General features: G+C 35.7%; 1 protein-coding gene across 7 annotated transcripts in view; it reads right to left on the bottom strand.

The window, feature by feature from the left end:
• Agtpbp1 (ATP/GTP binding protein 1) overlaps positions 1-24,517 on the bottom strand; it is a 187,408-nt gene that overhangs the window by 98,292 nt on the left and 64,599 nt on the right. For all 7 annotated transcript variants that reach the window (XR_261503.2, XM_013516037.1, XM_005387929.2 and 4 more), the window contains 6 exons: positions 24,201-24,347; positions 23,536-23,667; positions 21,259-21,352; positions 9,025-9,062; positions 5,492-5,700; positions 3,638-3,815 (listed from right to left, as the gene is read on the bottom strand). Coding sequence is in view for 6 of the 7 variants with exons in the window: in XM_013516037.1 (XP_013371491.1) it covers positions 3,638-3,815; positions 5,492-5,700; positions 9,025-9,062; positions 21,259-21,352; positions 23,536-23,667; positions 24,201-24,347 (798 nt within the window). In the remaining variant the exon portion in view is untranslated. The remainder of the gene's footprint in view (positions 1-3,637; positions 3,816-5,491; positions 5,701-9,024; positions 9,063-21,258; positions 21,353-23,535; positions 23,668-24,200; positions 24,348-24,517) is intronic.

Raw genomic sequence — 24,517 nt, 5'->3', positions numbered from 1 at the left:
CTGTCTTGTTTTATACTCTTTTTCTTCTGTATTTATATTTTGTATCAGAAGACCTCTTACTCCCCTTTTTTGTGATGGGGTGATATACACACCTGCCATTCAGTTTACTTTCAAATTTTTCACGCTGCTGTTCTGAGAAGTTTCCAGCAAGTATTAGCTAGTTGAATTTCATTTATTAACTCAATTTAAGTCTCTTTTCTTTTAATAGGAATGTTTTTCCATTTAGATTTCTAATTAATGCAACTGATTTACTTGTACTTGCTTTGTACTTAGCTGGCTCAAGGTTTTGCATATCTGAAGTTTCCTTGCTTTTATTATGTTACAGAGAGAGATCCATTTAAGAATCTTTTTCCAAGGGAAAAATACATAATTTTACACAGAATTTCAAAGTGTTCATAGTCTCTGAAGTCTATCCATGCATCCTATGGTTCACTGAACCCCAGTTCAAGGATCTCTGTTCTATTTTTTTTCTTTCTGATTTTTATTAGTACATCTTTGCAGTACGTAATGTTTACAATCCTTTACAGTTGAAAATACGTATTTCTGTATCATTTTTGAAATGCAAGAAGAGTCTAATATTAGGAAAGCTATCAATATAAATTTAATATATTTGTGTAACACAGTTTATGGTAACTGTGTACTGTAGAACCTTTACCAAGCATTAGCTGATACATTTTATAATAGCATGGCAGCTATTTACTATTATATAAACAGGTTATAATGGTCAACACAATTACTCTTCTACTGTGTCTTCTGCATTCTTAAAATTTTTTAATCCATCACTTGATTGGCTGAAATAGTACTTCACATAATCACTTCATAAAGGTACCTGGGTAATATATTCTGTCCCCTTACATTTCTCAGAATGTATCACCTTCACATATAATGGCAACTAATAAAGATTCAGTACCTTTCAGAACTAATAAAGAATCAGAACCTTTCTTCTTTAAATCTCCACCAATATTACTTTACTATCTTCTGGCATTTAACAATGAGAGAGTGGGGCTGGGGATTTAGCTCAGTGGGGCTGGGGATTTAGCTCAGTGGCACAGCGCCTGCCTGGCAAGCGCAAGGTCATGAGTTCGATTCCTGGTACCGGAGAAAAACCCAAAAAAAAAAAAAAAAAAAAAAAAAAAAAAAAACAATGAGAGAGTAAGTCTTGAAGCCAACTGCATTCATTCAACAAATACTAAATGCACCCTTATTATGGCCCATGCAATGTAACGGATGTTAAAGATACAGTGGAGACGAAAAACAACAGTGCTATTGTGATAAATATATATTCCATATCTGTCCCTGTTCATGGCACACAGCTCCTAAATCCCTTGGAATTTCTCAGGGGACAGGAGCATTTTGCCTTCTAATGAACATAAAACTCATGGTGGGATCCAAGATAGACTTAGGATGGAAGCTCATAGCTAAAAACATGAAGGCCTGATCAGAGGGCTTAGACTTCAGCACGACTCCTCAACATCTAAGGAGAAAAGATGAGCTAAGATTAAGTTACTCACAAAGAGTCAATGATATCATCCATCATGACTGATCAAATCATAAAAACCCTAAAGCTCAGAGAACTTCGGGGTTAGTGAACACGCCTGGGGCTAGAAAGGTGGTGAGCCTGGAGACAGCATGGGTCTACATCCTCCCAATACCTGACCTAGGCATCTCTTCACCTGACTATCCATCATTTAATGGATGGATAGTCCATTAAATGAAAAAATACTAGTGAGCAAAGAATATGCCTGAAGTATGTCAGCCATAATAGCAAGTCATCAACACTGACAAATGGGTTGTAAGAACTCCCCCACCAATTCTGTAACTGGTACCAAAGTGAGAGCAGCCTTATGGGATGATGACCTAAACCTATGAGGTCTACGCTAGTGCTGGGATTGAACTGAATTGTACAACACCCATCTGGTGTCCAGAGAAGTGGAGAGTGCATTGGTGTGAGGGAAAACCAACCTACATATTTGGAGTTAGAAGTGTTAACAGAAACAACTCAGGCCAGTTCTACTGGAGCATACAAAAATAATAAAGACTTTGATACAGGTAATGTAGTCTGATATGTGAGAAAACAACTGAAAATAGAATGAAGGTATTTTCTTTGTGCCTATACAATTATTAGAATCTTCCTCTCATGACCTAATTATAGAGGCTTATTAGAAAATATAAATCTACATTTCCAGTTGACTGATTCATCAAGTCCGAGAACCACACATAAAAAGACCCAATGGAAATAGTGCCTCTCCCATTTTTTCCCTCATTTAGTGAATTCACTGCACTATTGGTCAGCTTTCTCTATTCATTATTCTGCACACTAAATAAACACTATGGGCTATTTCCTGCCTCCTTCCTGGTGTAACTACTTGTGCATCATAGGAAGGCCACATTGGCTTTCTACCAGTTAGAACCACCATTTAAACACTTATAATTTGCACTCCCAAAGCCCTATGTGGAGACATAGAAGAAAATGAGATTTCAACCACCCTGACTGTCCTGGCAAACGAGGTACTGTAGCATCTCAATTTGGAGACCCAGATTACACTGTGGGAGAGGATACGGACTTAACACTTTCCTTAATGTACTCATTTCTCTATCACATTTATTCTATATTCTATGTTTATTTCAAAAGATGCCCTCTGACCTAATTTTCATATTTGGGACAGATTTTCCTCTATTTTCAAAATCTGTTTATAATTTCAAATAGAATAGAAAAATGGAATTAATTCCTTTCACTTATCTATTCTGTGTCAACTAAACTTGTGCTTTAATAACTAAATACTTTAAAAATATAATAATAATGCCACATCCTATTGACATATTCCATTAACAAATCTACATCATGGATAGTAATACTAATTATAAATACTTCTTTTAGAGCACATACTTCATGTATTTTATATAAATAAAAGACTTTTAACTCTTTGCAAAAATATCATAAACTTTATAGTCAACACAATTTTAAGACATATTTATCAAAACTTATTTTTCTCACATTAAGAAGTTTACATTACTAGGGGCTGGGGATTTAGCTCAGCGGCAAAGCGCCTGCCTGGCAAGCGCAAGGTCGTGAGTTCCCGGTACCGGAGAAAAAAAAAAAAAAAAAAAAAAAGAAGTTTACATTACTTTATTACCTACCTACCGTATTATACAGAAAATGACAGCCTGTACCTGATAATTTCACAAATTCCTCCTAGTAAGCTACCAGTAAGTTTTTGTTAAGTATAAACCATAATAGTTTTGTTGATTAAATATTTTTAAAATTAAGAAAGAAGCTCACTAAAAAGCTACAAATGTAAAGCCTAACATCATTACCTACACACTTAGTGCCACTATCTTATACTTTCAAAATTTATATAAATTATCAACTTATATTCCTATGTAATGCTTAAAATTTTTCACAATTCACATTTTCATACATACAACACACCCTATGCTATTTCCCTTTAATTACTAGATTTTCTTTCTCATATTTAAAGAAATATTTTTTAGCTAAAATAAAATGTAAAAGTTTATCTCGTTAATAAGTAAGACCTTTTTGTGCTAGTAGCTGGACATGAGTTTAAAAAGAAAAGAAAGGCCCACAGTCACAAAATCTCAGGAATCAATGAAAGCCAGCAAGAACCTGGGCTCCTACCTTCAGGGGGTAAACTGTAAAGCTGGGCTACAGGTCCACTCACAGGCATGACTGGTAACTGGAAATGGAAAGAACTTTTAATTGTTGGAAGTGGCAGGCGATTTTTGGGAAAGCACTTCCTCATTATCAGACTGGAGGTATTCACAAGAGGATCAAGAGTCCGGACTGCCAAACACTCCTGTTTTTTAAAAGAAAAAAAGAAAAAGAGAATATGCCTTTGGTAAACAGATAAACTAATTTTATATTATCTCAGAAATTAATACATTAATTTTCTAGAGACAAAATAAAAAACAATATTTAATATAGGATAATTTTAAAATAATTTTAAGTATGCACTGTAAATAATCACTTCATGTGGAAAATTTTCCCTAAGTATTTTAACTATGCAGAAATCAGTACTACCTTTGACACCAAAAACCACTGGAATACTGTGTAACACTGATGATGATCTTTTAGAGCTTTCAATGGTAACAGCCAGCTGCAGCACATATGCCATAGGTCGGCACCACTGCTATATTTGAATGACCTAAGGACATTTAGCAAGTCTAGGGCATGATATTTTTTAAAAGTTTATTGGGAATAAGGGTGAAAAGGTATCAAGAAAGTAAGAAAGATAAAAGAAATGAAAAGGAATGTGCATTTTACTAAGCCTTTCTCAGAACGCTATCAGTTATCACACAATAGCACATTTCATAAGTTGGCTTTTCACCCTAACATAGACTGAATATCCAATTTAAGGTTCAAACAATTTGATTTGCTGCCCTAGTATCTAATTTTCAGAAGGGTTAGAGCATAGAGGAATTTGAAAGTACATCACATTATTATTCTTATTAGTGACTGAGATTTAGGTGGCACTTTGATACACTATAAAATTTTCAGTATCCATTTTCACATCTGTCAAGTCAATACAGACAAGATCTCTTATATCCAATATTCATCACTGCCTGTACTAGGGATAATAAAACCAAGTACATATCATTGCTCTAGAAAAGAAAATACTAAAGGTAAACAATCATATTCCAATATCTTAACTATTGTTCTATAAAAAGAAATTGTTCATGTGTAAAACCAAGAAGGCACAGCCAAGGTACCTGGCTGGTATTTTCAAAACGTCAGATTTGTTTTCTAATAATTACAGCCTTCTAAAAATAAGAGGGCTGCACTGCAAATATACCCATCTCCCACACCTGTCTGTCTTCTACAGATGCTAGAAAAGATCTCACTGAACGTGCTGTCAGCAGAACTAGCATTTCTATGTACCAGTTCCCCTTCTGTACCTTCCCAATTTGGGAAATGCTCCACCAGAAGGAAGACACACAGAGCACGCACACACAACAGAAATACCCTACCAGCTGCAAGGGAGGAGGCACAGATACACTGGGAGAGCAGCACGCAAAACTAAGTGCAGCCAACTACATACCCTCAAAATCACAGCTACACAGAACCCTGCTCTGTCCAGCAGACACTTTTATACACCCTTTAACCTAGGAGAGACTTCACACTAAAGACATGCACTGATCACTTGCCCAGTCCAGTTTGAGGTAACACATGAGAATGACCGTACCTTCTGGATTTAAGTTTTTTAAAAATATATAATATGTATTCTTTTCTGATTATTCAGTTTTCGTAAAACACATTATCGCTGGGCGTGGTGGCCCACTTGTAACCCCAGCACTCGGGAGGCTGAGGGAGGAGGATCGTTGTGAGTTCAAGACCAGCCTGGGCTACAAAAGTGAGCTCAAGGCCAGTCTGAACTGCATAGAGAGACCCTGTCTCAAAAAGACAAAAACAAAAAAAAAAAAACCGCATTATCATTAGAACATTAAGTAGGGTAACAGGAAGAAAACAACTCACCTGTGAAGTGTTATACAGAATCTTCATCCCATTGGCATTGATAAATGCTTTTCTTCCCAACTTGATGTTTGTAACACTTTTTAAGCTCTGCAAAATTCCTTTCCGAATAAGCATGTTTCTATGTCGATTATCATGGCGGTGCCAATCTATATAAATTGTTAAAAGCACTTGGACATATCCTCTGTCTACAGCTCTCCTGGCATTTGTTTCTTTAACAAAAGAAAATTGAGAAAGAATACACTTTAAATGACAAAGAGAAAGGGGTAGCATAAATTTATTTAAAAATATAACATCAGTATTCTAATGAACTTTCACAATTCTTTATCCTAGTTTTTTGTTTTGAGACAGGGTCTTGCTATGTACAGCCTTGGTCTTGCTATATAGCTCAGGCTTACCTCAAACTTGCAATCCTCCTGCCTCAGCCTTCCAAGTGCTGGAATTATAGACATGTGCCCACCACATGTGGCTGAATTCTTATCATTCCTATATCCCCCCTCAAAAAAAGGGCAACTACCTATTTAAATGTTTTTCTAACAAAGTAAATGACAATAAAAGCTTACAACATTTTCCAGGATTTTCCTGCCTGCATAAATACTTTATAAATATTTACAATTTTATAATTTATAAAAGTCAAAATATCTTAGTAAAGTTGGGTCATATTTTTAAATATTGTATTAATAAAAGCTTCATGTATTTTAAAAGTTATGAGCATACTGACATTATATCAAAATGAATTTACAAGCTTGACCTCATTGAGCTGTAGCTCCCATAACAAACTGTGTCCATTGAAGCTAATTGCTCAAATAATCTCACAATTATATAAAGTCCATACCATAACAATACTAATTTAAAAATAAACAATTTTTTAATAAATGAAATATAAAGAGCATTACATCATTAGAAAATAGTTCTTTCTGGGTATTAAATTTTTGACATAATGAAAAATGTATTAAAGGTTTTGTATAAAAGGTCTATTTTATTGGAGTACAAATTTAACCTAATTTTACTGTTTTTAAAGTATCAATATTTAAGATTATTTACCAAAACAATACTGTATTTGTACTAACATAGCAGCAAGGAAATCATATCACATCAATACACTAAGGCACCTAGTGCTACTTTAGTGAGTCCACTATAAGTACTACAAGATAATGGGTTAGAGTACCAACCCATCTGAGGGTGTGTAGTTAGAAAGAAGTATTAAATCTCTTCTTAATGTCAAATGTATCTATAAAATGACCCCTAGTTCATGGCATGGGTACTAAGATGACAATGACTTCAGATGCCTGAGACAATTATTATAGTTTCCAAATTCACTTATACCTAAAACATAACACTGAGATGGATTTACTAGTTCCCTTCCCTAACCTCATTCTGACATTAGACAGGTAGAAGCAACTCACTAGGGAAAGAAAGTGTTCTTATGTGAAAGCTCTCAAACCTCTATTATATCTAGTATCACCTGCTTGCTATGAACTATTGTAAGGCTACAAACTATTTGTAAAATTAGTTCAATTGTTTTGAGCAACAAAAGTTTTATGTAAACAAAGCTGTTTACACCATTCAAAATATGTAGGCCTTTAGTTTACTAGCTGAGAATATAATTTTGTTAAAAGCCATTATGATCATTGCAACTGTTAAAAATTTTGTGTTTCTGCCAGAATTCCCAATAGCCTAAACAGTATTTATGAGAAATATTAAACTTGTGTATGAAAGGTCAAATAAGAAACTCTGTTACAATTCAAACATAGATGCTAAGGTGACTCTTAAAGAAAATGAACAGATCCATTGATGATCTGCACTAAACAGTATCTAACAGATAATGTGTTCAGGGCGCAAGACTCCCCATGAGCATGTCCCCTCTTCTTCCTTCTCTACTTCAAAGAAAATTTAAGTTTACCTTTAGGCTAAGTCTAATATACACATCAGCAACAGCACTTCAGTTGCCCATGTTTACATTCTTTATGTTCTTTACCTTATATTTTCCAATATTTATGTTAGTAGTCAAATTTAACCTTTAAATGAATGCCCCCTCAAGAAAACAAGGAATCTTTAAAAACATAAATAAATAAGGAATGTTCCAAAATGCTATAGTCCATTTAAAAATATGCAATGTGCTACTAAAAATTATTTTGCATATTAAACTTCATCCTATTCAGTCCCATGTGTCATCTGAAAATATATTAAGCTACTTCTCAGTTACCTTTTTTTATTCTGATGGAGGTTACAGGTATATTTAGCCACCACCCCCCTTTGTAAGAAGAATGGAGTGAAAGGAAAACTATTACTTAAAATTGAAGATACAAAATTTCAGTCATCTTAGGTTAATTGATTTCTATAAAATACTTCAAACTTCTGAGAGTTTTAGTTTTTACCAACTTACAATTAATCTGTCATTAATGATTCCGAAAATTAATAAGCTTCAAAAAAATTTAAAGCTACTGTGATCCACTCCAAAAATATATGCCTTTATTAATTTAAGAATAAATATTTAAATAGTTTAAATTACAAAGTCAAAGCATATCAAAGCAAAGATACAAATACTGTTTGAAGTTAATGTGACTTTGGTCTAAAGTTTATCACATCACATATGAAAAGAAAACTACACAGACAACCTAATTAAGTACCGTAAGAACTCTGTGGTACAATACTAATACCTAGGGGATCTTTAATACTTATTAAATCTTTACCAAGTAACAGATTTTCAATCAATTAATCATTTGCTACTATTTATAAAACCAATTCCAGCAATTCAAACTTAAGGGCAATTAGTCTCACCCTTGAAAGCTTATCAACTGCCTGGTAACTGTACCTTGAGAAGATGAGACATATGAAAGCCATCAACAGAGATGTTTGAGACTAACTATTAAGACTAAAATACTAACTTACTTATTAACCAATCATCCTGGAGACTACTGACGAAAACCAATGTTTAAAATAGAGATACTCAGTATTGGACAGAAAAAGACCATAAACATATGACTTTCTCCAAAAGCGTCATAAGACTCCAATGCATCAGTTCTGAAGATAAAAAGTTTTATAAATGAATTCAAGCCTGTAAATTTACGTTAACAGTCACTGTTTAAAATGTTATAAATTAGAACTTATGGTAGAAAAAAATTCTAGTAAGAGCTTCTAAGTTAAAAGCACATGTTATATACAGAGATAGTGATTGTTCAAAATATTTCTCCTATTAAAAGTTTTCAATCTCATGTTAGGTCCATTTTTTCGAAACTGATACAGATTTATTTTCCTTTATTAGCAGGACTTTGTTTCTTTAAATAGCTTAAAAATAGGAAGTAAATGGGCTTGAAAAACTCATACAAATGTACTAGATAAAGTATAGCTCAATAAGCATATGGTATTAGTTATGATGGATAGCAATTGCACTAGAAACTAAAATTAATTTCAACAGTAGAATATTATAAACCAGCTTTAAAACTATAAACTAAATTGTATTTCTGGTTTCTTTAACAAAGTAAACAGAATGTTCAGAAAAAAGAATCTAGTATTTCTAGTATTTAAAAACTTACTTGATTTTAGCAATGCAGCAAGAGTGTCTAAAGCAACCCTGTCAACACAACAAGAAAACACAAACAACAACAAAACTAGTAAAATTAATCTACAATTGTAAATTCATACAATCTTGTCAGATAAGTAATTAATCTATTATCTATTCCAAGATTTACTGTTATTAAAGCATCAATTATATATGTATTTCTCTACAGGCATTTCTCCTTTTAGCTTAAAATCAGAAAGAAAATTGATACAGTGTCAAAAAATGTTAAGACAGAAAAGAAAATTAACATTGTCTAACAAGTCTTTATGTCAAAAGTTAAATGAATGCTACCAATTATTGTACTTGGATTTGACCCTGAAAGAGTTCACAAAGGAACCACACTATTAAGAATGAAAGGCAAAGGAATTAAATACAAGCTTTACCACAGTTAATTTCGTAACTACAAAATTCCACAGATATTTAACTTTCTGGCACTCCAGTATTTCTGTTCTATCAAGCTATAATCCTTATACATAAGGCAGTACCTACTATAAAACATTCTGGAACTTGCAAGTTTGGGGAGAAGAAAGAGCCCTTAACATCCTTTAGCTACGAAACACCAAAGAGGATAAATAACAAGCATAACTGTTACCTACAAAACTCTTACTGCTCCTCAAAGGACAAGGGAAGAGCCCTATAGACTGAAGACAAATATACATATATCTGTTTGGACATAAACACTCAGCTACACACAGGGAAATCAGGTGCCATTCATAAGCTTCAAGGATATATAATACCACTATGGAAAACAAATAGAGGAGTTTCTTAAAAATGAATTGCTATAAAAATTGGCACTTTTTCAAAAACTTTCAAAATATAAGGCTACATACTATAGAACTCTTAAAAGATGTCAGTAACCATAATTAATTTGCATTAAAATATGTATATTATCAAACTTAACTAAGCATTTCACTCACCATCAAGCATTTGTTGAATGCCTACTAGATACCCACAGTAGCAATTTCTTCATGGGTATAAAATTAGAAAACAAACATATCTCTTCCACAGATAAATTTACAGTGTATGAAAAATATACTCAAGAAATTAAAACCAAAAACAAGGCAGTAAAGTAGAAGTTGACACATTAATGGTAGACAAGAGGCAGCACAAATAGATGTAACAAAAAGTAAAAAGGAATAACAGATTAAAAGGTTCAAGAGGGATTTGGTTCATAGGAAAACCTGAAATAGTAACCCACAACTAGGCCAAAGTAAGTGATCAACAAATGTCCAGTAAGAAAAGTTCTTATTAATTACACTTCAGCTTGCCACAAATAATGCAAACATGTAAACTTTTTTTTTTTTTTTTTTTTTTGGTTTTTCTCCGGTATTGGGAACCGAACTCACGACCTTGCGCTTGCCAGGCGGGCGCTTTTGCCACTGAGCTAAATCCCCAGCCCCTGTAAACTTTTATTTATAATAATATTCATACAATAAAAACAAAGTATGTCCATTTTAAAATATTACATAAGTTTACCTACAGCTTTCTAAAAACAATGTGAAATGTTGGCAGTGGTGAATTAAACGTAAATAAACATTATAGAACTATTGCTGAATTTCCATTACATGAATGAAATCATCAGTAATAAACATCATACTTTTATAGCCATGCAATAAATACAAGACTATAAACTTATCAGAATTAGGATGGATAAGGACGTCTTGAAAATCACTCAAATTTAAATAGAACTAAATGGATCTTCTACATGAAACTTACATTTACAGAAATCAAAATGAATAGACAGCTATGCCTCAGCAAGACTTATAAATGGCAGGCACCATTCTAGGTGCTTTATATACATGCATTCTACTTTAATGTTTACAAGTCTGGTTTACAGAATCATCCTGTTTTACGGATATGGAAACTTAGTAACATCCCTACAGTTGCATAAAAATTCAATGATATGGAAAATAAATAATGTAAGCACCTTATGGAGAAAGGAAATTATGAAATCAGAAACATCTCCCTTTGTGGGCTGGACTCAGCATACCACAGCCCCCACCTCACCTGACGCACAGCCAGCACAGTTCTTCTCCCTGACTCCTTGGTTCTCCTCGAGGGCCTAAGGGCAGGGAGGTGGGCTGCAAGGTCTACCAACCAGGGAGCTCCTCCTACCCTGGCAGAGGTCACCCAAGCATCCTTCTCAGGTGATGATTATGCACCCAGCACAAAAGGCTGCTGCTGCACGACTTCTCCAGTGTTTGAGCACAAGACCAGGTTCTCATCCAGAAACCTAAGGCTCTTATAGTTTTGCAGCTACTAAGGGCCTTGCCTCTGCCTCTTGTTGGGTTTTGACCCATCACAGTGATTTGCAAATCAAAAAGATCTCCCTCTGAGAGATACCGACAATTGATTCCTCAGGATGCAAAGTGAAAGTTAAGAGTGCTACCCTAGGAATTCCCAGAGGCACTGACTCCTCATACACAGGAGTCCCAAGGGCCTGCTTCCTAGAAAAGCTTCCTGTCTGATGTGCAAGAGGCAGACTAACACAGCAACCCTTCAAGGAAAAGTGCTCAGGACCAGTCAGGGTTATCTCACTCTTGAAAACAAGGCCACACTATGCAGCCCTTTTTCTATACAGGAGAAGTACAAGATTATTCAAGAGGAAGACTGCATGGGCTTGAAACCTCCAAGGTTTGCGCTTTGATGACCCATGGAATGTTCACAACTAAGTATTTAAAATCTTTCTACATTAATGAATTATGAATTCACATAGAAGTAAATGTCACTTTACAGCTGATAACAACACTGAGTAAAGAACACTAGGCAGAGAAAACTTTATGCTGACTTTAAATTTGAGTAAAACCAACCTGAAATAGATTGTCAATATAGCCAGATAAGAGACTATAAAGTAGTGATCCTGTAACTACTGGAAGAAATTTTCTCTAAATCATGATATCAAATAAAATTTATCTACAATTTCCCCATGTATAAGAAATTTCTCTAAGCAGATCTTTTTAAGAAAATTAACGGAACTAAGAAGCTGCAAGAGTTTCTTTCATACATCAGAATTCATCTTCATTGGAGAGGTCAATAAACTGTGATGATTAAGATATGATAATTATAAATCTATAAGCACAGAAGGTTGGAGCATCTAATTTTATAAAACGAATACCACTACACCTAAATGGAGAGGTGGGCCCAATGCAGTAATAGTGCATTACTTCAACACCCCGATCTCCAACATCATTCCAAACAGTCATTATCATCACTCAAAGGTGAAAACACTGAAAGTATTTCTTCTAAAAGCAAATCAAGACAATGGTGCACTCTTACTGCTTTTCATCAATGTAGTACTAGAGCTTTTAACAGAGAAATTAAGCAAGAGAAAAGAAAAAAAAGATATACAACCAGGAAAGGAAGAAATCAAGTTATCTTCTGTTCACAAGAGCTAAGAAATGGAATAAGCCTCTGTGTCTGTGAACAGATAAATGGATAAAGAAAATATGAAATATATACACAATGGCATACAATTCAGCCATAAAGAACGAAATATTGTCATTCCAGGAAAGTGGACAGAAACAGCATTATGTTAACCAAAATAAGCCAGACACAGAAAGACAGGTAACATGTTTTCTCACATACACAGAAACTTTAAAAAAATAATAATAACCTAAAAACAGATAAGGAGCTATTAGGAATTAGGAAGAAGTCGGGAGGGCGTAGAGGGGAAGGTGAGGAGGGAGGACAGAAAATGAGTGGATGAACACAATGAGGGTGCTATGTACCCACGTATGGAAACATCACAGTGAATCCCATCTGTTCATTTGGACAATTAGTATTTGTTAATTATAATCAGAAAAAGAGAAGGCAACTAGAATTTGTACTTCCTGACAAGACAAAATGACAGGAACTAATGCAATAATAGTGTGTTCCATGACAGGGCTAGCAAAACAGGAGAAATACCTTCTCATCTGAGAAATAACTTTTCTCAAAATGGTCAAACTAGAAGAACTGATTAAGCAATGAAAAACAGACATCCATAAGAGACAGAAACAAGCAAGGTAGTACTCCAGTTGCCCCAGCTTGCCATACATTTAAGAAAGCTACAGCAGAAAATTTTAAAACTATAGAAAATTCTACAACTATAGCTTCATAATTGGGCCATCAGACTCAGCCGGCCTTGACTAACTACACAGCTGCAACTCAAGAAAGAATCTGACTCAGCTCCATCTGACCAGCTGCACAATGGCTTGCACACGGATCCTGTTTTGCTAGCCCTGCCATGGACACACTAAATCTTACCCACTTGCCCAGAGCCTGACTCCCCCAACACCTTCCCGCCTCATGAGGAGTAACTCTCCCTAATTAAATCTACCCTGGACACACCTGCCTGACAAGGTGTGACCAAATATATGTAACCAATTATAGACTAACCCGTTATCAACTGTACTTTGTGCATACAAAACGTATATAAATTGCTATTCTACTCTAAGCCAGTGCTGGTGATCTGGACCTAGTTCCAACCAGTATGCCAGTGTAAACAGAAGTTGCCTTCCAAATTCCTTGGTGCAGTGCATTTTCCATCCGGTTTGGTACAGATTCTGCAACAAAGCGACCTAGCCCCAACCAAGAGAGATGGAACCTGGATGGAGTGCCCCAGATTCCTTCCCTGTGCTAAGCTTGGGAATTTTTCAACCAAGAACAGGGAGAGTCCAGGGAACTCAGCGATCAGACTTCACAGGGGAGAGCACCCAAAAGAGGAAGCAACACAGAAAAAGGAGTGCAGAGTTTTTCAAAGTTTCTGTTTGAACTTCAGCAATGTAGTATCAGCACTCATGTGTGAAGTAACAGGACTGAAGAAGAAGCCATCCCAAATGACCAGGGAACAGCGCCTCACACTCACAGAGCCGAGAGCAGCTGTGTTCCCACCACCAGCCTGAGAGCTTCGTCCCTCAAGGGCATGTGCTGTAGCACTCAGAGCCGGTACCGGAGAATGGAGAGGCCCAGGGGTCTCACACTCAACAGCACTCTAATCCCACCTAACAAACCTAAAATACTTCTATCAAACTACTTCCAAGTAACTTAACTGTATCCTGGAACAAAACTCAAGAATATTTACAGAAATACAAAAATACTTGGAACCTAATGAGGTAAAATTCATGTCTGGCACCCAATCAAACATTATCAGGCACAACACTTGTCACTTCCCTATTATTCCTTATTATTATTCTACTTGTGTCTTCTTTTACATGTTTATTGCTTAATTGGTCACTTAATTCTAAATATCCATGAAATTATGTTTTTGCAAAGAGTATCTAGATACATTTTAGCATTCAAAAAAATCAGCAAATGTTTAAAAGATCTCCATTTTTAAACAAGAAAAATATTACCAACTATGCAAAAAGAAAACTGAGACCCATGGTGAAGAAGAACCAAATAAAGCTGACCTAGAACTGACACTGTATTAGAAAACATTAAAGCTGTTACTATACTTGCACTGCATATATTCTAACTGTTCAAGGAAAAGCAAATGTGTTCATTAAGGAAGGACATATTTTTCAAAACTTAAACATACAGCCACCTCTTGATCCAGTCGCCTCTACTCCTAAGTATCCATTCAACAGAAGAAAAAACATATGGCTGTACAAAATCTGGCACATAAACATTCTCAGCAGCTTTGTTTGTAACAGTCAAAAACTGAAAACACCTAAATGTCCATCAAGAGGTGAATGGATAAACAAGTTATAGTATATCTAGCATATCCATAACATGCAACACAAATGAACCCAAATATAGTCACGATGAATGAAAGAAGCCAGATCCTACCACAAGAAAAGAAATATACACTACATGGTTCCAATTATGTAAAACTAGTGAGCATTCGAGTCAACCTAAAGTGACAGAGAGCAGAGCTATGATTTCCTGGGCCAAAGGAAGAAAGCACGTAAGGAACTGTTGCAGACAGAAACAAAGCACTGAGTGGTGACTCTGAGTATCTCTGTACTGTGACAGTTTCAGGGTTTAGCTATGCATCCAGGACCCATTATCCCTGCAGAGCTCCAGGCACTTCTTTGCCTTCATGGGAGCTTTCCTCGATAACAAAGTATTTACAACTATGGTGGTATAAAGATGAATGCATTAGTAACATAGATTAAAGCCCTGCATATGTCAATTTTTATTAAATTGTACACTTTGAATATGCATGATTCATATGTCAGAAAGCGATACGCACAGCCAGGCATGGTGGCACACAGCTGTACTCCCAGCACTCAAGAGGCTGAGGCAGGAGGATCGCCTTGAGTTCAAGACCAGCCTGGGCCACATGAGCTCAGGGCCAGCCTGAACTAACTAACAAGATCTCTGAAAAAAACAAAAAGAGGAAGGAAGGGAGGGAGGGAGGGAGGGAGGGATAGGCACTGTATATTGGGCAATCAGGTCTTACTGATTGCTTTAATTGCTATACGCTATAAATACCTTTTATATAAAAAGTGGTAAGAAAGCCGACACAAAATATTTAGTCCCTCAAGCCCTAATCAATGTGATTAATCTTATCTAAAATAATGTCAACACACACTGAATCCCACACACATTCCCCACAGTAAGTAGCAGATCCCACTGTGTGTCTCTTACTATTCAATATAAGCAGTCCCCTTTCCCCTATACTAGGGATTGAATCCAGGGCCTTCACTGAGTTATAACCCCAGGCCTTTTTTTTATTTTAAAGGTTGAGACAGGGTCTCCCTAAGATATTAAACTGCCTAGCGTGGGCTCAAACTTGCAGACTTCTTGCCTCAGCCTCCAGGAGTGCTGGGATTACAGGTGTGTAGCACCACTCTCAGGTAATCAGCAGTCTCTGTCAACTGTTTTACTATAGAGACTACCCTGATCCACCTAAAACATTAACCTCTACCTACAGTAGAAATCAAGGCTTGTGAAAGACCTTTTAGGTAACTAAAACTCTTTGCAAAACAAAGATACCTAAGGGAACAAAGTAAAAGATCAAATATTATATCTACTATTGAGTACACACAACTGACTTACTGTTAATCAATGTAGCGGGTAGAACTGTGTCCCATATGTGTGTTGAAGTCTTCACCCCTGGGACCTCAGAAGGTATCTTTCTTTGGGTCCTTAGCAAAGTACTAACTTGGATAAAGTCCCAGTGGAGTAGGCAGGCCCACTATACAAAAAGCCCGACACAACACTATAAGACACACACAAGGAGAGAACAACACTGGGTGATGCTGGGGGCAGGAAGGGAAACACTGCTACTGCCTGGGATACCAAACACTGCCAGCAAACAGGCAAAACCTAGAAGGAAGAGAGGATACCATTCCCACACACCAGGTCTCAGAAGCAGCATGGCCCTGAGGCAATAAACTCCCACTTATTGTGAAGCAATAAACTTCTGCTGTTTTAGGCTACCAAGTTTGTGGTCATTTGTTACAATACCCCTAGAAAACTGCAACAATATATGGGTGCAGTTCTTGCAAAGAACTCATGTCAGATTTTCTCATTTACAGTTAATTCTCTATTCAAAACTTTAAGAATATCTTAGAGCGCTTTCAGACAGTCTTTCTCCCCACTGACAGCTGTTTTACAACATGCTTAAATCCAATGAAACTGCTTCTGACAGTTTCTAACCCTAAAATTACAATACTTTCATTGTTTACTCAATTCTGGAAAGCTATAATATGAACACAGTTCTATTTTACTCTAAAGCCCATTAAGCTAATTCCATAGTTCCATAAGATTAAAAGAAACAATGAAGTTTGATTCAAAGTCATCTTTAAAATTGTGACCAAGACATTTAAAAGATAATAAACTTTAGTAGAAGGGCTGGGGATAAAACTCAGAGGCACAGCACCTGCCTGGCAAGTGCAAGGTCCTGAGCTCAATCCCCGGTACCAAAAATGAATAAATAAACAAAGTTTAGTACAAAGGAATTTCTAAAATTCTATGATACATCTAAGGCGTATGAATATGTAAAAATTATACAAGCATTTTTAAATACCAGATTTGGTGAAATGGATAGTTTGTATTATGCTTATTGATTAAAATTTCTCAGTGTCAATAATTTGTACTTCTTTATATATTTTTCCAATCTTCCTGTTTCCCACACAGTCTATAACTAACAATAACTAAAAAGTCTGTGACTTCCTCATTTAGGAGCAGTGAAGGAGGAAAAGCTAACATCCATAATGATGCATACTTTTTAAGCTGTGAGCAAGGCCTCCAACACAGGGACACTCGAGAGGATACAGTCACTACTGCCAGAGTTACTTCTGTCAGGATTCAGAGTTTAAAATCTAAAAGCTAACACTGGAAAGGAAAGAAAACCCTAAGGGGAGCTTGGCCCTGCAGACATAAGCTCCCTCAGTATTCCGCTGGCAGGGAGGACGTTGCTGAGAAAGAACTGCCACCACAGAAAGCTCAGGTGTATGAGCACAGAGGGGCTCTCAGATTAGTAAAAGTGACAAGAGACCAAAGAACACGTTTCAGCCATGGAGCAGTTTATTCTTTTTAATGTAAAAAATTATTTTAAAAATATAAATACAATTAAGAATAAAAAATTTTCAATGACCATAAAACAAAGATTTGTAGACCAAAACACATAAAATACACTAATTTAATTAGTGGTGTTTTGTATTAACTTTTACAATTTAAATGTACGGTAATAGATGTAATATCTTAAAATATCAAGTGTGAAATTGCCTGAAACTGCTTCACAAAAACATAAAATTACTAATTTACTTAGTAAAAAAATAGAAAAAATGAAGGTATAATTTAAGTAACTGTATACTTTTCTCAGATGTTTTAGACCCACTGCTTTCTCTATAGTTCTGGATATAAGTCATGTCGTACATTATAAAAACAACTTCTGAAATCTTCCCTTTCTCCTAGAGACATTTTACACTATATTTGGTAACTCTGTTACAATACAGTAGCATGAACATTAGGTAGAAAAAATAGTGGCCATTACACAAAAGATAAATTATGAAGTTCTTTACAGATTAAGTGGAGATATGACATAAAAATAAAAACAGAAGCTGGGCATGGTGATGTACCCGTATAATCCCAGCTGGGCTATAATTTGGGAGGCTGAGGCAGGAAGATCACAAGTTCTAGCCAAGCCTGGGAAATTTAGCAAGACTGTCTCAAAATTTTTTTAAAAGAATGAGGGGAGGTAGCCCAAAGTAAAGGCTCTGGGTTCAAACTCCAGTACTAACTAAATAAGAATGGATGTAGCTCAGTTGTTGAGCACATACCTAGCATGCATGGGCAAAAAAATTGTGTGTGTGTGTGTGTGTGTGTGTGTGTGTGTGTGTAGAGATATACACACACTCTGAGTATTAGCTACAACTCATTCAAACCAACACTACTACACTGTTTACCTAAACCATATACATCAGTATAAGTATTGTGCTAATTATAGGAATCATCTCATTAGATCCTCACAACCTTTCAAAAGGCACTAATATTACTACCATTTTCCAAACAGAATTGGGGGCCCAACAGTTAAATTACTTTACATCCTAGGGCAGGTAAATGATAGAGCTACACACAAAGCCAAGTCTCCAAGCCTCCAGAGCTGACTCTAAACCACTCATTATACCAACCCTGTAAATTGGTTAACTGACTGTGATATAAACATCTTGTTACATGTCATCATATATTCTAGGAATGTATATAATCTCTTCATAAATAAACATGTTCACTATACTACATAATATTTAATAAATAAATATACGTTCAAGTAAACTCCCAAAACATTTTACAAAATTTTCACTTTTATTAAGAAAGGGTAGAGGGGCTGGAGATATAGCTCAGTGACACAAGGGTCTGCATGGCAAGCAAGCGCACGGTCCTGAGTGTGATTCCCAGTATAAAAAAAAAAAAGAAAGGGTAGAAAGACAGGAAACTTTCTGAATTTTTTTCCTGTTCACAAGTAAAATTTAATCTAACTGTTTATGTGGACAAATTCTCCTTTATAAAAGACTCACAGCTAATAAATACAGTACAGGGGAGAGAAGAGAAAATCAGAAAAGCCATTATTTTACAAGCCCTAATAAAATAATACATCCAGGCGATGCAAAGAGTGAGTGCTAAATCATAAGTAATATTAAGTGTGGGAACATTCCAATGGATAGAGTCCCTCAAGCACCTAGCACTACCTCTGAAATATTTTTCTTTTTAAAAAAGGGTAAATTTAATCAAGTCACTACCTCTGTCCACATACAGAAAATGTGAGGGACACTATGTATCTAAAATGGCATCAGCATAATGTCACCCTAATCCAGAACATGGAACATTCTAAAGAAATACCACATAGGTCCTACAACAAAATAGAACTGAGAAATAGATGACCTTTTATTGATTCTGAAAGATTATGAGATATATCAATCAAACAGAATATACAGACCTTATTTGGACCTTGATTTGAACAAGCCAACTATATTTTTTTAAAAAGGGCATGTCTTGGATCATCAAAAATATATAGTAAGAAATTACTGCTGTTGGACACAGAAATGATAGTGTGATAACAAAAACAGAAGGCCTGTAGCTGATAGCAATCACACTAAAGAATCTGCCAATCAAGCAGAATGGGAGACATGTGCTTTTATAATATTCCAGGAAAAAATAAGGGCAGGGAAGAAAAAGATGAAATAAAAATAGCAGAATGATCATTGTTGAAACTGTGTAACAAGTACTTTTGTGCAGACTTGAAAACTTCCTAAGTATAATTAGAAATAATGTGTATGTTCTGTTTGGATTCTGCTTGAAATAATCTAACTGCAAAAGGGCAATTCTGAGAAAACTAGAGAACACACGTACTTTATATTAAGGAATTAAAAACTGCTGGATGTCTCTCTAGTATTCCGGTTATGAAATACTTATTTAGTAGAGTTATGTACTTAAGAGAGAAATGGTAATTGTTGTAACCTGACCAAAGCGCCGCTATCCTGTTCTGTATGCGCCGTTTCCCCTCACCCTCCAGTCACCCATTGTACCCTCAAAACCCCCTACTAAAAATCCCCTGCTACAGTTCCCAGGCAATGCAAAACCACAAGAGCCAACTTGTTAACTTGATGTTCTTGTGAAAAACATCGGTTCTGAGAATTATAACCACCAAAAGTACCTAGCCCCCTGCAAAGACAAGATCTGGGTATTGAATGTCCCCCCTTTACCCTCTGCGGTTTTTCCCTTTATAAGCTCCTCGCTGCTTCTCCTCGGTGTGCAGCAATGAAGAGCCCATCTGTACTCTGTGCCACTGGGTACCAGCTTAAATAAAGTGCTACTTTTTGCAAAGAGACGTCTCATTCTTTTTGGGGGTCCTTTTTCCTCGGTAGAGCAGTAATATTCAGAGGAACTCACCCCAGAGAAAGTATCTAGGATTTGCTTAAAAATACTCCAAGAAAAACAAAGTGTAGACAAGAAAAAAAAATTTTAAAAAGGTGGAATACTGATAATTGTTGAATACACTAGGTCATTTATATCATTAACTAGTTTAACATAATATAGTATAAATTATTATACTCGTTTGAAAAGTTCCACAATAAAAAAAATTAAGGAATGACTTCTAGGCTTAAAAAAATACTACTATAACCAAGTAACTGCAAACTGCTTTCACTTTAGTTTAAAAGGGCTACTCTCAGTGAACATATACATAGATATACACAGTGGCACCTTGGTTCATGAACTTAATTCTTTGGTTCTTGTTTGGACTGCAACCAGAACCACAGAAACAATTAAATTTGTCAACTGAGGTACCACTGTATATAAAATATACCTTAATTAAATATCTACAACTACATATATTTCAAGACAAAAAAGAATGACATGATTTCAACAAAGCAGAAATGTATAAACTTAAGACATGTTCATGTAATAGTGATAATGAAGGAAGTGGTCATTAAGAGACTGCAAAGTTGGATAGAGAATATATATAGTAGGCACTCAATAAATGTTTCTGCATGAATGATATTCTATAAATGATCTTATTTCCTCTTACAGCACCTAGAAATGTTTAGTTTAAATTTCTATAAATACTGTATTCAGTGAAATTAAGCTTTTTTAATTTTGGTATATTTTTGAAAATTAAGTTTTTATATAAGAATATCTTTACCATAATAAAATCACTATTTAAGAACTACGAAAAGACTCTATATACAAATTAATTCAACTTGATCATTACACATATCAAGACAATGAGGCCCAGAATAATAAAGTATATACCTCTATTTACATTCAAACATTTACTCACTTCATAAGACCTGAATTCTTCTTACTAAATGGTCCAACGATTTTAAACATCAGCTCCACAACTCCATTTTTCCCTAAGGTTACTGAATTCACAGCTAAGAGGGGGAGAAAAAGATGCAAAATTATTTAAAAACTTTAATAACTAAAAATGTGTATATTTAGGGATACCCAGCCAAAAACTTATATGAAGAGTTTAATAAATGTGAACTCAAGTTCACATTTAACTCACGTTCACTTGAGGGGAAGTTGGGGGAAAGGTTTGTTTTTATAGGAAGATGCAAGTAAACTGTAAAACAAGTTATATATCCCAAAATACGTTATAAAAAAGATACTTCAATTGCTCCATTTGCTTCTTCAAACCATTTAGTGACAAGCAGATTGAGAGACAAGAATAAACAGTCTCTGCTCCGAGAAAACTGTGTAGAGAAAGTGAAACAACAGTAAATAACCACTAAACTCTATACAAATAGGTTATGAGTTGTGGGTTATTTGGGGTATGTGAGGACAAGGCCCCATTTAGAGTAAGACAGAGGCATTTCTGAGAAAATAATGCTTTGGCACAGTCTCTAAATAGAAGTTGGCCAGGACAAGAGTTGAAGTTGGGGTAGATATGGTTCTGGAACGTCTCCAGAGACAGGGCATCAGTACAATAAATCAGAGATAACGAATACCATGAGTATGTGCATTTAACACGCTGTTAAACACATAGTAAAAAACAAAACACGCAAATGGTAAGATGAGGTGGGAAAAGAAGGTAAGAAAAAAATTAGGAGCTCAGTGTGATGGCACACACCCGCAATCCCAGTACTCTGGGGCAGGCTGAGGCCGGATCACAAGTTTTGAGTCCTGCCTGGGAAAGTTAGTGAGACTCTGTCTCAAAAAAGGAAAGGCTCAGTGCAAAGGCCCCAGGGGTTCAACAGAAGGGAAGGATGGGGGAGGGACAGAGGAAGGCAGGGAGAGAAAGACAGGAAAGAAAGAAATTATGAAAACCCCTAAAAGTTAATCTTTCAGGTACAGGGAATTGCACAAAAGAAACAACACATCGTATCTGCATTTTCAATTTTCAACGAAACATGTCAGAACCCACAGCACTGTAGAGAAAATGGACCTGAGACACTGTAAAAGGCCGAGATCTGGGTGAGATGTAACAAGGACCTTAACTGAAACAACTGAATTAAGGAAAAGGAGGGTATTATCTAACTGAGAAACTGTGCCTACCTTTTCAGTGCTCAATATTATTTTTAAAAATTACAGATAACAATTTTTCTAGCTTTCTAGTGGTTAAGTAAAAAAAAAAAAAAAAGCTACCATAAATGCAGCTCCTAATGCTCTAAAGGATGGTCTTAATTTTCTCTGTGTATCACTCCACTATCCTAACTGTACCATTTCCTTTACTATTTCATTTCTATATGTACTGTCTTCCACTTTCCTTGACTAGCATATTATATGGCTTATCTGTTTTATTTCTAATCCAATTTTGCTTTAATTTTTAAACTGACTTTCGATTTTCTAATGTATTTCCTATTTCATTCCTCTACTTTCTTTTGAGTTTTTTTCTGCTGTTAACTTTTTTGGTTAGCTATCAAATCCCTTTTCGTATGTTGTTATAACTATGTAGATGTCCACTATTTAAGTGTTCACAGCCATCTGAGCACATGTTTAGCCACATTCCATACAGAGACACATATACATACACTTACATTTAGGCGTTTTCATGTCTAAAGACAAACACAGACAGCTAGCATTTTACCACCATTTTACAAAGATACTATTCTGCAACAACATATACTCTACAATCCCCAAGCTAGGTTCTTTCATTAGACACTCCAATTTCACAGTCACAAATGAAAGGGAAACACATCCGTTCCCGGTTTGGGACCACTGTGGTTCAGTGACCACTGTGTCTCAGGAGATGCTGTGTCTCTGCAACCCCTCTTCTCTTGAGCTTTCTGGGAGGCTCATCTATGAGTTACTTTCTGATCTGCTACTTCCATATTCACTGCTGAAAAATAGCCCCAGCTGACTGTGCTTGTATGCCTTTGTCCTTGGCTTTCTTCTCACTCATGAAAATCTGAAAAGATATATGGTTTTTCTAGTCTCTCATGTTCTTATCCCTCATCACTTTTGTAGCTGGATTTAGGAGTTACAACAAGCCATACTCAATCTTCTTTCCTCTTCCACAAATTTGAGAGGTTCACAGAATTAAGGTAGTTTAAAATTTCCATGTTATATAACTTCACAATACTGAGTTAACTAAACTCCACGCTGAAATACTCACAGTTGGCAGAATAAACTCGTAAAAGCTGAAGACAAGGTAGAACCAATCGATGATTCTGTAGATTCTGTTTGACCAAATTCAGGGTTATGTTCAGAGCCCCATTAATTCTAGCTTTCACTCCAAATTTTTTATCTGTTTAAAAAAAAAGTAATTTAAGTATAACTGTTGGATAAAAATCATACAGCAATGACACTGTAAATTTATATTATGAATTTATATCCTCAAATATGAAGTTAACCTGCAAATTAAAACTGTAAATTTGTATGATTTTTAAAATGGTCCACACACTTTTGGAGCATGGTTTGGAAAATGTACCAAGGGGCAGGAAAGAGAATAGGGAGGCATGATAAGGCTGGAAGAGCCCAACACAGGAGGTCAGGAGAAGACATTCACTGATCCAATGCACATGGGGGCACACAAACACACGGAGGCATGCCTGTGGTTCTGACATATGTCTTCCTTTTACTACCATTCTTAACAGAATTCATGAATTTCCTAGCCTCAATTCTCACACGTTACTAGATGACTAAAAAATGCATTCCACTTCTAAAACCAGGAAAATGCAGCATTTTAGATTTTAAAACTTAAGCAGTGTTTTAAGGCAGAAACAATGTTACAAACACAGTTTTCGCTTTGATAATCACACAGGCAGGTGAAGCTCTTACCTTTTGGTCCAATCTTGGCAAGAACAGAATGAACCTGCACCATCAACTCTTCATGTGGGGGAGATTCTCTGCTGGCATTCACAAGTAATTGTAACAGTATCTGTGAACCACCTTTGGCAACTAAAAAACTCGCTTTTCGACCTCCACCTAAAATTAAAAAATCAAAACAAAACCTTTGAACAGTAAATCCTTAGTAGGTATCACTACTTGATAGCCATCTAGAAATATTTAAATTGATGATTTCTAAAATCAAACAAATGTACTGAAATCATACTTTGGCTTACTTCATCTACTGATTAAAAAAAAAAAAATAGCAC

The sequence above is a fragment of the Chinchilla lanigera genome, unplaced genomic scaffold (assembly GCF_000276665.1).
Source record: "Chinchilla lanigera isolate Chin_1 unplaced genomic scaffold, ChiLan1.0 scaffold00031, whole genome shotgun sequence".
NCBI classification, from domain to species: domain Eukaryota; kingdom Metazoa; phylum Chordata; class Mammalia; order Rodentia; family Chinchillidae; genus Chinchilla; species Chinchilla lanigera.
Note: the sequence above shows the minus strand (reverse complement) of the source record. Positions and strands in the feature narration are given on the sequence as shown.